The following is a 17,313-nucleotide window of genomic DNA, read 5'->3' as shown; positions in this document are numbered from 1 at the left end:
TCTCACCATCAAATGCATCCTTAAATAACTGACCCAACACATCATTATAACCACAAAGCGGCAAAGCAGAGGATGTCAAAATCTGCTCAATGCTGCCTCCTGGTGGAACTGTGGTGCAGTAAGATCACAATAAAGCGACCATTTACTTAGACCTAAAACAAAGCTGTAGGTTTTGGAGCTGATCTAGGGCAGAGCTGGGTTAGTTTGTTAACATTCAGAATCCAATGTATTGCTACCATAGCCCTTTTATCAACCCAGTATACCAAAGACACTTTATATATATACTTTTACTTTTAATAGAAAAGTCTCTGCTTCCTCAGAACTTAAAAATTTCATAATCAATTCTAGAAGACAGCATACAGGGCCAGGCATGGTGGCTCATGCCTGTAACCCAGAACTTTTAGAGGCCAAGGTGGGCAGGTCGCTTGAGGTCAGGAGTGCGAGATCAGCCTGGCCAACATGGTGAAACCCCATCTGTACTAAAAAAAATACAAAAATTAGCCAGGCGTGGTGGTGCACGCCTGTAATCCTAGCTACCTGGGAGGCTGAGGCAGGATAATCGCTTAAACCAGGGAAGCGGAGGTTGCAGTGAGCTGAGATCATGCCACTGCACTCCAGTCTGGGTGACAGAGTGAGTGAGACTCCATCTCAAAAAATAAAATAAAATAGAATACGGCATACAGTTTTTACATAAATAAAATAGTACATTTGCCCCTACAATTTGACTTAAAAGTTACCTTCAATGGAAGAATAATAAATGCTTAAAAATATTTTTCCCCAGAGGAGTCCTCGTAAGACTAAGGTGTTTCTGGTACATCTGCAGTTTGTCTGCTAGCCTGGGGAATACGGTAAGTGGCAGCATGGAGGCCACAGCCCCTCCCCTAGTTGCAAAGAGCGCTGCAGGGAGAAAATGGGACCTCTGGTTTTTCCTATAGGCCACAGCTCTGGCAAAGAGTCTGACCTGACAGCTCTGTGCTCAATTAAACAGAGAGGGGCTAGAGAGAGGGAATATTAATGACTCGGGTAAGTGAGAAGCCAGGAGCTGCCCCGTAGCTAGGCCTCTGAGTGACCGGGCTTCCAGCCAGCGTCCCCGCAGCCACACAGGCCTTGGTGCAGCTCCAGCACTGGAGGGAGGTCTGGCAGCTTCCGAAGAGAGGAAAACCCCTGTTGCGTAGGGTTCTACTGGGGACTCTAAGGGGACTTCACCTGCCCTTTCCCATTTTATTTTATTTATTTTTTTGAGACAGAGCCTCACATTGTCACCCAGGCTGGAGCGCAGTGACACAATCATAGCTCACTGCAGCCTCTATCTCCTGGGCTCAAGCAAGCCTCCACCTCAGTGTCCTGAGTAGCTGAGACTACAGGCACACACCACCACGCTTGGCTAAATTTTTTTAAGTGATTTTTTTATAGAGACAGGGTCTTATTATGTTGCCCAGGCTGGTTTTGAACCTCTGGGCTTAAGCGATCCTCCTGCCTAGGCCTCCCAAAGTGCTGGGATTATAGGCATGAGCCCCCATGCCCTGGCCTCTTTCCCATATTCTTAGGAATTGGAAGCTTTGTTTCCTTGGAAACACACAGCCCCACAGTGTTCCCAGGGACTCCAGGGACCAGCGACAGCCAAGGTCAGAGGTGGCATGGCCAGAAGGTGAAGAGATGGGGCTCTGGAGTCAGTCTGAGTTTGCTTCCCAGCTTAATCCTTTCTAGCTGTCACTTAACTTCCTCGGAAAGTCACTTAACCTCTCTGTGCTAAAATTTCCTTATCTGTAAACCAGGGATAATGATAGTGCCTGTCCCAGAGGGTTATTGTTGGGAGAAAAGGAGCGAATCTATAAAGGGCCTAGGAAAGTAGCTGGGTGCTTGGTTAGTGCCTGCCATAACTAGTAGCATGAAGTCACAAGATGCCTGAAGTGGTGGAACTCAGAAATTGCCCAGTGCAGTGGTTGTCAAATTATGTTCCTTATTGGCCTTGAAGATGACCAGAAGTACCCAAGGCCACCTTGCAAAGATGGGAGGTGGGGAGACTGAGTTGGCAGAGGTGCTTCCTTCTTCCTCCTGTTTTCTTACTTCAACCAGGTCCTCTCTTCTTGGTGTCTTTGATATAGAGTAGAGGAGCATCTTATAAGGAGGTTTGTTATGGCATAAGTTCAATATTCATAACTTAGCCCAGCCTACCTTCAATGTGCTCAGAACACAGACATCAGCCTACAGTGGGGCAAAATCATCTGGCAATACTATACACTGTAGAATATCTGTTGTTTACCCTCATAATTGTTCAGCATCGACAAGAGAGTATCCTACCACATATCGCAGCCTGGGAAAAGATCAACATTCAAGATTCTAAGTACCTTTTCTACTGAATGCATACTACTCTTTCACCACTGCAAAGTTGAAAAATCATATGTCGAATCATTGTGAAGTCAGGAACCATCTGTACAATTATCTCCATTTTATGGTTGAAGAAACTGAAGCACAAAAAAGCTCAGTGATTTGCCCAAATAAATAATATGATGTGCCCTAGTAAGATTCAGAATCTGGATCTTAGTCATGTCATCAGGCTTGTCTGTCCAATAAAATGAGGGTAATAATAATTGTATTAGTCCACTCTCGCTCTACTAATAAAGACATACCCAAGTGTGGGTAATTTATAAAGGAAAGAGGCTCAGTTGACTCACAATTCAGCATGGCTGGGGAGGCCTCAGGAAACTTACAATCATGGTGGAAGTGGAAGCAAACACATCCTTCTTCACATGGTGGCAGCAAGAAGTGCCAAGCAAAAGGGGGAAAAGCCCCTTACAAAAAAATCATCAGATCTCTTGGGAACTCACTCATTGTCACAAGAACAGCATGAGGGTAACTGCCCCCATGATTAAATTACTTCCCACCAGATCCCATGACATGTGGGGATTATGGGAACTACACAATTCAGGATGAGATTTGGGTGGGGACACAGCAAAACTGTATCAATAATAAAGATGACAGATTTCTGGCAGAAAATGAGAAATGGGGAGAATACACATTTTCTCCTTACCTCTATCACCACAATATATTTGTAAGTTTGTTGTGCCAACAGAATAAGATCAACCTTTCATCAATGAGTTAATGCAATAATAACAGTAATCATAATAGTGAAGATGAGCGTGGCTCCTAGTTTGAGCACCTGGGGTATATCACCACTCTTCTGGGTACTTTCCATACATTATGTTAGCAATTCTCAAAGCAGCCCATCTTGTAGGTCATAGCAACAACGATGTGTTAAGCACCATTATGCACCCAGTGTCTTCTAGGTGACTAGAACAGTGGTGGATAAAACAGACACGATCTCTGCCTGCCTCATGGAGCTTCCGTTCCAGTAAGAGACACAATCAATAAACATGCCCACAGGATCATTTCGGGGGCGGATGTGGTATACAGGAATAGGCAGGGTCATGAGAGGAAGAGGGACTGGGGTGGGAGGCTATTCTAGACGTAGGGGCTTGGGAGGGCATTTCTGAGGGGCTGAGACCTGAAGAGTGAGGACTCAGAGCTCTCAGGACGAAAATTCAACAGAGAAAGGGAAGACGCAAAGGCTGTAGGGTGCATGTGAGTCTGGTGTGGCTGAGGAAGGGGCCAAGGAGACTGGAGGGGTGTTAGGAGGGAAGAGAGGTAGGTGCCAGTGTTGGGACCTACATTATCCCATACAACTTTCTGTGTTGGCCAAGGGAAACCTTGGACTTGAGTTTAAGTCTATGCAGAGTCATGACTATATGGTTTTGCAGCAGGAGAAAACTGCAGTGAGGACCCTAAGTGGGCTTAAGCGAGTTGCTGAGGCTCAGAGTAAGTGCCAGGATAGGCTTCCTGCCCTTCAGAACCAGCGCTGGGAGTCAACACACCCAGGCTCACCCTGGATTGCATCCAAGGACCTCTGATCCTCAGGAGGCTGCCAGGCTGTGGTCTGATGAGAGCATGGGGCAGGGGCCAGGAACCAGGATGTGCCATAAGCATTCTGGTCGTTCCTGGGCCAGGCTGTGGCTGCCCGGGGAGGGGATGGTACGACAGAGGCTGGGGAAAGGAACAGCTACTACACAAAGCCCCTGTTGAAGAGAAACTCCGGCCAGCTGCCCAGGGCTGGGCTCAGAGCCAGGGTGGCCTCTTAGCATGCCCAGCATCCCGCAGCCCAGCCTCCACTGAGAGCCAGTGCTCCCCACACCACTCCTGGAGCTTAGGGAAACCTCTGGATCAGGGTCATCTCATCCAGCCTCCTTCCCCTAGTCCAGGCTGGGCTCAGATCACCGAGGTAAATGGCACCATTTCCACCAAGTTGCTCAAGCCGTGAACCTCCACCTGATTCTTGATTTTGATTTTCCTTTTCCTCAGTGTCTAACCATAATAACCAACTGTGCTGGGCTGTGTTCTCATTTCTCTGCATATATTGACTCACTTAATAATCATGACAACTTTACCAGGTGGGTGCCATTGTGATTCCAATTTTACAGATGAGGAAACTGAGGCCCAGAGAGGTTTAGTAACTTGACAAAGATCACACACCTAAGAAGTGGGAAATCTGTGATTCAGATGGTCTGGTTCCATCGTACAGCACACTTCTTCAAGATCTGGATAACATGTCACTTCCTTCAGAAAACCTTCCCTAAGACACCCCCAGCAGGAGGCAATAGCATAAGTCAGATAGACATGAGTTCAAATCTTAGCCCTGCTACTAATGAGCTGTGTTACCAAGAACCAGTTACTTAACCTCTCTGGGTCTCAGGATTCCTAAAATGGAGACAAATAACAGTGCTTTTGCTCATCTATTCCTTTGTTCCTTTTGAAGTCTGTACTGTTATTTATGTGTTTTTTTAATAAACAAAGTAAAACATATTTTATTTTCAAATGGGCACCTGTGTAGAGAGGCTGAATGTGCCACCCAGATCCCCGTCAGTGGAGGTCTTGTTGCCCCCGCTAAGGGAGTGCACTCAGCTATCTCAGACCCCAAAAGCAGCCTCACTTGAGGCCATACCTGCACCTGGGGCAGCTTGTGTCCCCAGACAGATGGATGCTGGGATACAAGGGCCTGGCTATCTCTGATTACCTGGACTGCTTCTGAGGGCCATCTCAGCTCCAGTGGTCCTGTGGGGTTGGGTCTGCCTCCAGCTGCATTTCTCCCTCTGCCCTCTCCTGCTTCCTGCCTCTTCCTACCACAGTGACCCCAAGGGCACAACCTAATGATGCCCACGCTTGCAAATCTCCATCCCGGAGTCTACTTCCTGAAAGCCCAACCTGTAGAAACCATGGCATGAGGATTTATGAGCTGGTGTGCTGCAGTTTTTAGCACTTCTTATCAGCTATATGTATCGGGCAGTTATTCTTTAATATTTTCCAGCAACCCTGTAGAGTAACAGCTTTGAGCCTCAGTCTGTGGACGAGAAAAATAGGAACCCAGAGAGGTTAAGAAACCTGCCCAAAGTGTCCCAGCACGGAGTGGTAGAGCCTAGATTGACCAGATACTGAGATTCCCAAGCCTGGGCTTCCCACCAGTGTACACGGTTAACAGGTGTCCAACATTGTAACTTCATTTGAAACTGAAAATTGAAATTGAATTAACAAGAGAAGGCAATAAAAGAAGTAATTTCAGCTTCCCTTATCCTTAATCGCAGACTGACTCTTAACTGGCTGTGGTTTTGAATGCCTCGGTTTACGAGGCGTTCAGGGGTGGGACGGAGCTCAGCCACGCGAGCTTTGGTTTCAGATCCTGGCTCCACCATCTCCTGGCTGTGCAAATGTAGGCGAGCTATTTAGCCTCCTTTTGCCTCCGATTCCTCATTTTTAAAATGGAGACAGTGATAGCATCTGATTCAGTGGTGTTTATAAAGATCAACTGGTTCATATTTGATTCACAAAGCACTTCGAACAATGGCTGGCATGTGCAAAATTCTGGAATGAACAATTTGGAGTCTGGACTCTGAAATCAGGGAGAATTTGAACCCCAGCTCCCAAGCAGAGTGCAATTGTAAGAATTTAAGAGAGTTGCTTAATTTTTCATGTCTCAGTTTTCGTATCTGTAAAAGAGGCATAAACCATTACCCAGCTCTTAGGGCTGGTGCGGCAATTCAGTGAGATAATCTGTGGAGACAGAAGCTGGATGCCGACGTCGCACTGCCTCTGAGCTGGGCTGGCTGACCCGCACTGGCACACCCCGGAGAGTGAGCACTCCCTGAAATTCTGCACTCCCTGTGCCTCATTTGCTCTACCCTGGTCCCAGCCCTGACTTCTGAGCTCACAAAGCCCTCTGGAATAACATTAATAATAACATCCATGAACTAATTAATATTACTATCTAGGACTTATATGAGAGTGGTTAAGAGCATAGACTCCAGAGCCAAACTGCCTGGATTCTAATCCTGACTCCGTAGCTGTGTGACATTAGGGAAAAGGTACTTTATCTCCCTGTGTCTCAACTTCCTTATCTAGAGAATGGGCATAATAATGGTATCTACCTTATAGCATTGTTGGGAGGTTTAAATGAGTTAATGTGTAAAGCATGTTTTTTACTTTTTCTTTTTTTTTGGTGGGGGGTGGGGGAAGATGAGGTCTTGCTCTGTCACCCAGGCTGGAGTGTAGTATTATCATCATGACTCCACTGGGATCACCACACCCAGCTAATTTTTTTTTTTAATCCCATCTCTACAAAAAAATACAAAAGGAAATTAGCTGGGCATGGTGGGGCATCCCTGTAGTCCCAGCTACTTGGGGGGCTGAAGTGAGGGAACTGATTAAGCCCAGCAGGTTGAGGCTGCAGTGAGCTGTGATGGCACCACTGCACTCCAACCTAGGTGACCGAGCGAAACTCTATCCCAAAAAAAGAGAGAGAGAGAAAAAAGAGAGAGGGTCTCACTATACTGCCCAGGCTGATTTTGGACTCCTGGCCTCAAGCCATCCTTCTGCCTCCACAAGCATGTTGAACAGTGTCTGGCATTGGGTGAGCACAATATGTTATTATCCCTCTTAAGTCACAGAGCCCTCGAGTCTTAATATTATTAGTATTAGTATTATATTAATATTTTGTCCATCATGAGTTCCTTAAGGATCCAGGTCGTAACTCATTCCTTTCTTTCTCTGTAGCACCTGGTCCTGAGTGTGGACCTGTGAGGAATGAACTATGATCATCTCAGTTTGGCAGGTAAGGAAACTGGCTGTGCCCCCAGGGCACGTGCAGCTCACCTGCTCTGATCCTGGTGCTGCAGCCAGCACTGGGACCCGCCCACACCTGCCTCCCGCTGTTCCTGTTGGTTAGGGGGGCCGGGGGTCTTACCTCACAGCCTTTGGCCATGGCGAAGCCCCCTCCCAGGAGAAGGATGATGTTCCAGGGCACTGTCTCCTGGGCCTTCTTCCAGGTCAGCAAGGGCTCTGTCTCTGTGTTGGGAGCTAGGCAGAGAGAGGGATTCAGCACACACTCAGGGCTGCTCAGCCTGAGGCAGAGGCCACCACCCCTGCAGCCCCATCTTACTGGGGACACTCAGGGGTCCCCAGGAAGCCAAGTGGTGGATCCAGCATCTGGCTTGGAGCTTTAGGGAGAGAGTGCACAGGCATCATGATAGGGGAGCTGCTCTATTCCCAGTGAAAATAATTTTCATGATTCCCACAGCTTGAGAGTTTTAAAAAACTCCACATGCAGGACATAACTCTCCCAACAGCCCTTCGGCACAAGAGCTATTTTTACCCTCATTTATAAGAGAAAAGGTTTTCTTTGTACTGGAACATGCACAGAGAGGAAAGAAAAAGAGGAAGGACATTTAGAAAAATAGAAACAAAGGGTATTTTTGAGCCTTGAAATGATGGGATGATTTTTATTTCCTCGAAAGTGGCAGTGCTGCAGTGGTGAGGACAGTGGGCGGGGGAGTCAACAGACTTTCTGCAAGGGGTTAGCGAGTGAATCATTGAGGCTTTGCAGGCCACACAGACAGGCTCTGTTGTCACTACTCCGTCATTGTGGCATGAAAACAGCCAGAGACCATACCTAAACATGTGGGCCTGGTTGTAAATAAAACTCTATCTACAAAAGCAGGTGGTGGGTTGGACCTGGCACATGGCTGGTAGTGTGACATCCCTGGGTTGGGGGCATAGGCTTGGAGACAGACCCTCCTCAGTCTTGGCTCACTGCGTGCCCTTGACAAGTGACTTTGCCTCCCTGAGCCCATTTCCTCAGCCGGCACATGGCTCATTACAGAACCAGGGGGGTTCCTGTGAACACCAACCAGGACAATGATGGATCTGCAGGGAGATGAGGCATTTCCAGTTAGCTGATAGTTGCATCCCCAGGGTCTAGAACAGTGCTTGACACCTGATGGTTACTCTGTAAATATTTGTCAAATAATGTATATGACACACTTAGATCCATGCCTGGTACGGGGTAATCACTCCTGAAATAGGACTTTTCTTGGCAGACTGTGACCAGGGAAGCAGGGAGGATGGGTCTGACTCCTTTAAGGCAGTTTGCCATCTTCCAGGACAGTTCCTGGTCAAGCAGTTATGGACATTTTGCTTCTCCTTTTGAGCTTTTTCCAAATGTTACACAGTGGTTTACCTAAAACAAGATTTTATAGTCAGGAAATAAAGATAATAAAAGCTACTTAATAAAATCCCTCTACCAGTAAGCATGCAGTCCACAGGTGTATGCCGCCCACAGGTGCATGCTGCCCACAGGTGTATGCAGTCCACAGGTGTATGCAGCCCACAGGTGTATGGAGTCCACAGGTATATGAAACCCACAGGTGTATGAAACCCAAAGGTGTATGCAGTCCACGGGTGCATGCAGCCCACAGGTGTATGTGGCCACAGGTGTATGAAGCCCACAGGTGTATGCAGCCCACAGGTGTATGCAGCCCACAGGTGTATGTGGCCACAGGTATATGAAGCCCACAGGTGTATGCAGCCCACAGGTGTATGTAGCTCACAGGTGTATGCAGCCCACAGGTGTATGTGGCCACAGGTGTATGCAGCCCACAGGTGTATGAAGCCCACAGGTGTATGTAGCCCACCGATGTATGAAGCCCACAGGTGTATGCAGCCCACAGGTTTATGCAGCCCACAGGTTTATGCAGCCCACAGGTGCATGCAGCCCATGGTATCTACATGTGGTGCAGATGTCATATACCTTGAGGGGATTCTTGGGCCAAATGCAACATACACTTAAGCCCAGAACTGGACAAGGCAACCAGACATGGCAGGTGGCCCAGCCCTCTGCCTTCAGGTGATAAAATATTTCATTAAAGAAGTACAAAAGGTCTGAAAAAGTGAAGTGACTCACCCCACACAGCAGGTAAGGGTGGATGGGACAGAGGAAGGAAGAAGGCCTTGAGCAGGGTCCCATGTAATGCAGATTAAATGGCGAGCACGTATCAGACTGTCTGTCACATGCCAAGTGCTCAGTTAATGTTAGCTACCACGGTTTTTATTGTTTTCCCATCCAACCATGCCTTTGCTGCTATTTCTCATAAGCACAATCTCTGACTACGTGGATTTCCCACTGCAGCTCAACCTGATATTCGCTGGCTGTCTATAGCAGTAGCTAAAGGCACAAGCTTTAAACTAGACTTGAATCCTGGCTCTGCTGTGCCCCAACTGTGTGATTTGGGCCAGTGTCACTACCTTTGTGAGCCTCGATTTCCTCTTCTGCAAAATGGCGTAACAGCACTTCCCTCAGAGACTTACTGGAAAGATGAAATGGTCCCTCTGTGCAAAGGACTCATCCCAGGGCCTTGCCCAGAGCAAGTCCTTGGACAGTTATTTAGCAAATATATATCGAGTACCTGCCATGTGTCAAACACTCTTCCAGGCTCTCAGGATACAGAAATGGCCAAAACAGAGAAAATTCGTCTCCTTGGAGAACTTATATTCCAGGGGGGAAGTCAGGTGATAAACAAATAAATACACTGGCCGGGCATGGTGGCTCATGCCTGTAATTCCAGCACTTTGGGAGGATGAGGTGGGTGGATCACCCGAGGTCAGGAGTTCAAGACCAGCCTGGCCAACATGGTGAAACCCCATCTCTACTAAAAATACAAAAATTAGTTGGGCATGGTGATGGGTGCCTATGATCCCAGCTACTTGGAAGATTGAGGCATGAGAATCGCTGGAACCTGGGAGGCAGAGGTTGCAGTGAGCTGAGACTGTGTGGGTGCACTCCAGCCTGGGCAACAGAGCAAGACCCTGTCTTAAAAAATAAATAAATAATGTCAAGAAATTTCATGTGCTATGAAGAAAAATAAAATAAGGTAAATGAACAAAGAGTAACACAGGAGGGAGATTTTCTAGATGGTGCAGTAAGGGAAGGTTTCTCAGGAGGTGGCATTTGGACAGAGCCCTGAATGAAGTGATGGAGTGAGTCACGAAGCTCTCTAGAGGAACAGCTAGTTGACAAAGAGGAAAGAGAAGTCGTCGTCATCATCATCATCACCATCATCATCAACTACTTTTCCACCACAAGCACAGTGCCTAGCACATAGTAGGCACTCAATCAATATTTGAATGACCACAAAGGGTGAGAAACGCAAGTGCAACTCAGACCCATAAAAGAATAGTGGGGTGAGTATAAGAAGAAAATCAAGGCTGGCTTGAATGTCTGGTTCTAGGTCCTCTCTCTCTTTCTCTTTGTCTCTCTCTCCCCCTCTTTTTTTTTTTTTTCTTGAGGCAGGGTCTCACTCTGTTGCCCAGGCTGGAGTGCAGTGGCGCCATCACAGCTCACTGCAACCTTGAACTTCTCAAGCAATCTTCCTGCCTCAGCCTCCCAAGTAGCTGGAACTACAGGTGTGAGCCACCACACCTGGCCCTGACTCTTTTTAATGAGCAGTGTGACCTTGAACAAGTCACTTACTCTCTTTGGAAACTTACTGACCACAATATAAGACTCCACAAAAGTCTTTAGTGTTAAATACCAGAAAGTATCACATCAGCCAAGTCTGCACAGGGTCACTGGTGGCCAAAGGACAGGCAGTGCTCATGGAATTCCCTCCCCACCCTCTGGGCAATGCTGGAAACTCCAGTCCAAAGACCCCTGGGCTAAGGGCACACATTGGCATTCCATGGACCAGACTCAATACACGTGTTTTAGTGCTACTGTGGTTGGCCCACATAGTATTTGTTTTTCAACTTTAATGAGTTGCCAATATTTAAAACCAGGGAGATTCCACATAAAAATCTAGATTTTTGGCTTCTTTTGAAAAATCAGCAAATCTGACTAAACTAGTTCTGTTTTCCTGCATGGGTACAATCAGTGAAAACTAAGTAATATCTGCCCCCTTTAATTTAAGTGGGGATTGGCTCACCAGTTTTCCATAGACCCTGCCTTGCGACAAGACTGAGGCCGTCACTACTTCTTTTTTTTTTTTTTTTTTTTTTTTTTGAGACAGACTTATTCTTTCACCCAGGCTGGAGTACAGTGGCATGATCTTGGCTCACTGCAACCTCCACCTCCCAGGTTCAAGCAATTCTCCTGCCTCAGTCTCCCAAGTAGCTGGGGTTACAGGCATGCACCACCCACCCAGATAATTTTTGTATTTTTTATTAGAGACAGGGTTTCGCCATGTTGGCCAGGCTGGTCTCAAACTCGTGACCTCAGGTGATCCACCCACCTCAGCCTCTCAGAGTGCTGGGATTACAGGTGTGAGCCACCACGCCCAGCCTCTCACCACTTCTTACTGACCTCAGCTGTTGTCTCCCTTTGTATAATAAGGAAACTGTTCTCTGTTTCAAAAATGGGAAAGGAAAGATTGACAAGGAGGGCCATATGTTTCTTGAGACACATTTTCCTGAACTCAATCTGCTGCATATAAATGTTACCTTCCATCTGAAGATAAACACAGGTCAAAAAATATATATATATATTACATATAATCTATATTATATATTATATATTATATATGTTTTATAGATTATATATTTATAAAACATATGAATATATATCTTATATATAAAATAAGTGTTACCTCCCTGTAGGCAGTTGAGTTTGCAACCCCTGATCTATAAAGCCAGTAAAAGCCAGAGGTGGAAGGCATCTAAGGGACTCCCTCATTTTCTAAGTGAGAAAGCAAGGCTCGGAGAATATAGGAGCCTCCCTGAGGTCACCCAGAAAAGTAGTAGCAGAGCTGGGATGCCAGTCAGCTGTGTCATAGTAAAGTAGGAGGCAGGACTCACTCCAGGGGTGGGGCTTGGGCACCAGACCAAATTGAGGACCAGCTAAAACAGGTCCTGGGTGGAAGCAGCTTTCCATAAGAAATGCCCACCAGTATACCATGTCAGTTTACCATTGCCATGGCAACACCCGGAAGTTACCATCCCTTTTCATAGCAATGACTCAACAACCTAAAAGTTAACACCCTTATCCTAGAAATTTCTGCATAAACTATGCCTTAATTTGCACATAATTAAAAGTGCATATAAATATGACTGCAGCACTGCCTCTGAGCTACTACTCTGGGCACACTGCCTATGGGGTAGCCCCACTCCACAAGGAGCAGAACCTCTGTGCTGCTGTGCACTGCCGCTTCAATAAAAGTTGCTGTCTAACACCACTGGCTTGTCCTGGAATTCCTTCCTGGATGAAGCAGCCAAGAACCCTCCCAGACTAAGCCCCAATTTGGGGGCTCCCTGCCCTGTAACAATAGGGCCTTCCCCATGGCCCCAGCTGAGGGAAAGCCCTGGGCATTGTGAGTTCACCCCCAGGTGCCAGAACCGTGGATGGGCACCTGACCAAGGGCAGCTGATCCATAGGCTGGCCAGGGATCTATGAGGCTGTGAAGTAGCCTTGTGGGAGGAAATCTGCCCAAAGAACAACAAGCTGGACCAACCCGACTCTTACATCTTACAGATGCATCAATGGGAAACAGAGACCCACTGGGCGAAGAGAAGTGACACCTGAAGGTGAAAGAATGAACAGAGAGGCCGCATGACACACAGGGGGCATGATTGGGCTGAAGTTGGGTGAGGAAGCAGAAGCCAGGAGGAAACAGATACTGTGAGGACACAGAGGCTCGGGGGAAGCAGAGGCTCAAGGGAGCAGTTGGACACCATGAGGAAGTGGCCGCCATCAGGTGGAAGAAGCCAGGAAGGGGCAGAAAGTGTGAGAGGCGATGCCACAGGGAATAGAAAACATGAGGAAGTGGAGCTAGCAGAAGCCACGGGGATCAGACACTACAAGGGAACAAAAGTAGAGACTAAAATGAAGCAGAAACTATAAAGGTACAAAACCTAACAAACAGCAGAAACTAGGAAAAGGTTAAGAAATTATATACAGAGGGAATGATGAGAACAGCCAGTTGGAAGACTGACTGGAAGAGAAGCAGAAATGGAGAAAAGCTGAATCCTGTTCAACTGCAGAGTACGCAGGACCACAGCTAAGCCTCCTTAGGCCCAGTTCCAGCCTCCCTGAGGTCCAGCTATGCTACAGGAACTGTCTATGGGTCACACATGGTGGCTCATGCCTGCTGTCCCAACATTTCAGGAGGCAGAGATGGGAGGGTCACTTGAGGCCAGCAGTTCAAGGCCAGCCTGGGTAATGTAGTGAGACCCCCGTTACTACAAAAAAAAAAAATTTTTTTTGAGACAGGGTTTCACTCTGTCACCCAGGCTAGAGTGCAGTGGGTGCCATCAGAGCTCACTGCAGCCTTGACCTGCCAGGCTCAATTGATTCACCCACCTCAGCCTTCCAAGTAGCTGGGACTACAGGCATGCCTCACCATGCCCAGGTATTTTTTTTTTTTTTTTAATTTGTAGAGATGGGGTTTCTCCATGTTGCCCAGGCTAGTCTCAAACTCTTGGACTCAAGCAATCCACCCGCCTCAGTCTCCTAAAGTGCTGGGATTACAGGTGTGAGCTACCATGCCCAGCTGCTACAATGTTTTTTTTCTTTTAATTAGCCAAACGAGGTGGCTCACACCTGTAATCCCAGCTTCTTGGGAGTTTGAGGTGGGAGGTTCACTGGAGCCCAAGAGTTCGAGACTGCACTGAGCTGTGATGGCGCTACTGCACCCCAGCCTGGGTGACAGAGTGAGACCCCATTAAAAAAAAGAAGACGAGAGAAAGAACTGTTTATGGAGCCTGTAAAATCCTCATCTTCCTACAGGACACATACACTATACTCCCCACACTCAAACCCCGACTCTTCCATGGCTAGGGCTATCCTGAGTGACTCTATTTTTCTCAACAATAGAAAATAGTTTGATTATGGTCCCTATTTCCTGACTCCGGAGGAGCTCAGCCAACTGCCCCAGGTGGCAGCCTCAGGTGTTGGCGTCACCTTCTGGCAGACATCTGCTGGACACCAGAGGAAGTCGCAAGCTGGCAATCTGAAGACCACAGTCTATGGCATTTTGTTTAGAGGTACTCAGCGATTTTTTAAAAAATGGAATCGGAATGCCTTCAGGCAGTTTCTCCTCAGTCCCCAACACTTCCTATACAGTTGAAACCCAGCTTGTGTTTTCCATGCGTGGCCCCTTGGGCAGCCAACGTGCAACTCCTGCTTTGGGCCAAGGGGTCATTTTTCTGCAAAGGGCAAGAAAACTAAACATTTTTTGCTTCGTGGGCCAAGAGGCAAAATTGAGGCTATTGTGTAGGTACTAATATAACTAAAGAAAATAAATTTCCACAGGTTCCTTAGGGGAAAGCAAAATTTGATACATGGACACTGAAATTTAGATTTCATGTAACTTTCACACGTCCTGAAATGTTTTTCTTTTGATTTTTTTTTCAACCAGTTAAAAATCTGAAAACTGTGCTTAGCTCACAGTCTGTTCAAAAACAGACAGCTGCCTGGATTTGGTCTTGAGACTGTAGTTGCTAACCCCTGTCCCCAGACAAGGCAACGGTTCAGACAGTGAAAGGAGAAGCAGGAAGGACCACGTGGTTAGTGCAGTGGGGGGTTCCAGGCCCTTGATGACCACACTCCACGTCACAGTCCTCACTGAGCCCACCAAGACCCCAGCCTTGACCACCTTACCTTTGAAGTCAAACCACCACTTGAGAGAGGGCCTTTGGGACGGGAAGAAGAACAAGATGGTGACAATAGCCACGCCAGTGACAGCATCAGAAAGAAACCTACAATGAGAAGGCCCCAAAGCATGTGACCCTGGGCATCTCAGTGGGCCGAGGTTTGGCAGATTTGTAACGGAGGATTTGTGGAAGGGAATTAGGCCTGCTGTGAAGGGGCCATTGTTGGAGGCTGGGCCACTGGATTCTGTCCTGCAATGCACTAAGCATGGTGCAAAGCTCTTCATTCACAGCTCCCCGGGGGCATTTAGATGCTGCTTGCGCCCAAGCAAATGCTTATCCTCGCAACTCAAGGACCCTAGGAAGAGGGACTCGATCAAAGAGGGGAGAATCTGAGGGCCGCAGAATATTGGAATCCTTGGAACCCCCATAAATCACCCTCACCGGTAAAATTTACCCTGTAAATTTTAAAGTTTTTATTTTCAGCATTGGACACAATTCAATAAGGAATTGGTTAAATACATCGAAGTGTTCCCATTCTGTACACCCTGGCCTTAAACTCAGATTGTTCTGGCTCCAAGTTCAACGAAGCCTAGAGCTCATTGCTAACCAGAGCTCTTTTCACTCACACATTTGGAAAGGAGAGTATTCAAACAGACAAGAAGTTGGAAGAGATGGTCAATATCATTATAATCAGAGAAATGCAGATCAAAACACTAATGGTATACCATTCATCTGCCAACAGGCAAGACTTGAAAAGGGGAGTAAAACTGGTGAGGGTATTGGGAACATACGCCCTTAGTGAAAGAATAAACCAGTTTAACCTCCTGGGGCATTTGGCAACATGTTTCCAATTTTACATGTAAATACCCTTTGATCCAGTTATCCTACTTCTAGGTATTTAACCTTGAGAAATAGTCATACTTTTGTACACAGATTATGTGCAAGGATGTTCATTGATAAGAGTAAAAAAATTAGAAGATTTTTGAGAGACACATTTAAAGAAATTGTGTTCCATTCATATTATGAAGTACATTGCATCTGTTTAAAAAAAGATAAAAGATAATGTCAATCTCTATGTATTGATATAGAAATACAACCAAGATACCCCGTAAATTTTATTTTAAAAGTTTGTATTTGAAGCATTGAACACAATCTAATAAGGAATTGGTTAAATAAATCAAAGTGCTCCCATTCTGTAGAGTACTATGCGGTGTTTTAAAAGAATGAAGTTGTGACCCGAGTCCAAGAAAATAAAATTTAAAAAAAAGAATGAAGTTCGTTCAAAATGGCAAGTTGTCCATGATCATATTATTATATTTTACAGTCTTTTGTTATATGTATACATATTTGTATGTGTGTATGTATGAAGATATGTGTGCATATCTGGAATGTCACACACCAAACTGCTCATTGCAGTCATCTCTGGGCAATGGGACATAAAGTGGATAAAGAGCCATTAACTTACTCTTTTACAATTCAGCATTGTTTGAATTTTTATGAATATGCATAACTTTTGAAATTCTACACAAAATTAAAAAGCAGATTACAAATAATATGTCGACGTGATCACGTTTCTGTTAAAAAAAATCTTCTTTTTAATAGAGTTCTAAAAGCCAATTGGCATATGTTTCATTGAGGTGTAATTAACATGCAATAAAAAGCACCCATTTTAAGGGTATAGTTTAACAAGTCTTGACAAATGTATACAGTCTGATAACAGCACGATCACAATGTAGAACAGTTCTCAGGCATTTTTTAAAAGTCAGGAAAGATGTATATCAGAATTAGAGACTGAGATTCAGCTGATTTTCACATTTTCTGTATTGTTGAAATGCTTATAATGCTCATTTTGTATCTGAAAAAAATAAAGCATCTACATTTTGGAAAAATAAAAAAAATGGTAAGAGCAATGATAGCTTCATGGCTTTATGAAATTATATTGTTTCTTGCTTATAACAACCTTCAGGAGATCAGAATTTATGTCACCCATTTTACCAGGGAAGAGGTTGAGGCCCAGAGGGTGAGATATCTGGATTGTGCACTGTCCAGTATGGTAGCCACAAGCCACATGTGGACTAGTGGGCATGTGAAATGTGGCAAGACCAAACTGACATGTGCTTTAAATGTAAAATGCACACCAGACTTTGATGATTTCACATGAAAAAAAGAATGCCAAATATCTCACTAATAATTTATACATAAAATATATTATTCATATTAGTTTCATCTGTTTTTCACCTTTTTAATGTAGCTACCAAAAAACTTAAAATAGATATATGGCTCACATTATATCTCTCTTGGATGGGGCTAATCGAAATAATCAGATTTCACCAAATCCAGCAGATTCATCTC

The 17,313-nt window shown here is 45.7% G+C and overlaps 1 protein-coding gene across 4 annotated transcripts in view; it reads right to left on the bottom strand.

Moving 5' to 3' along the window:
- SLC13A3 (solute carrier family 13 member 3) overlaps positions 1–17,313 on the bottom strand; it is a 128,288-nt gene that overhangs the window by 10,355 nt on the left and 100,620 nt on the right. For all 4 annotated transcript variants that reach the window (XM_025399165.1, XM_025399169.1, XM_025399167.1 and 1 more), the window contains 2 exons: positions 14,969–15,066; positions 7,289–7,401 (listed from right to left, as the gene is read on the bottom strand). In XM_025399165.1, the coding sequence (XP_025254950.1) occupies positions 7,289–7,401; positions 14,969–15,066 (211 nt within the window). The remainder of the gene's footprint in view (positions 1–7,288; positions 7,402–14,968; positions 15,067–17,313) is intronic.

The sequence above is a fragment of the Theropithecus gelada genome, chromosome 10, assembly GCF_003255815.1.
Source record: "Theropithecus gelada isolate Dixy chromosome 10, Tgel_1.0, whole genome shotgun sequence".
NCBI lineage: Eukaryota > Metazoa > Chordata > Mammalia > Primates > Cercopithecidae > Theropithecus > Theropithecus gelada.
The sequence above is the reverse complement of the archived record's forward strand: the minus strand, read 5'-3'. Positions and strand labels throughout refer to the sequence as shown.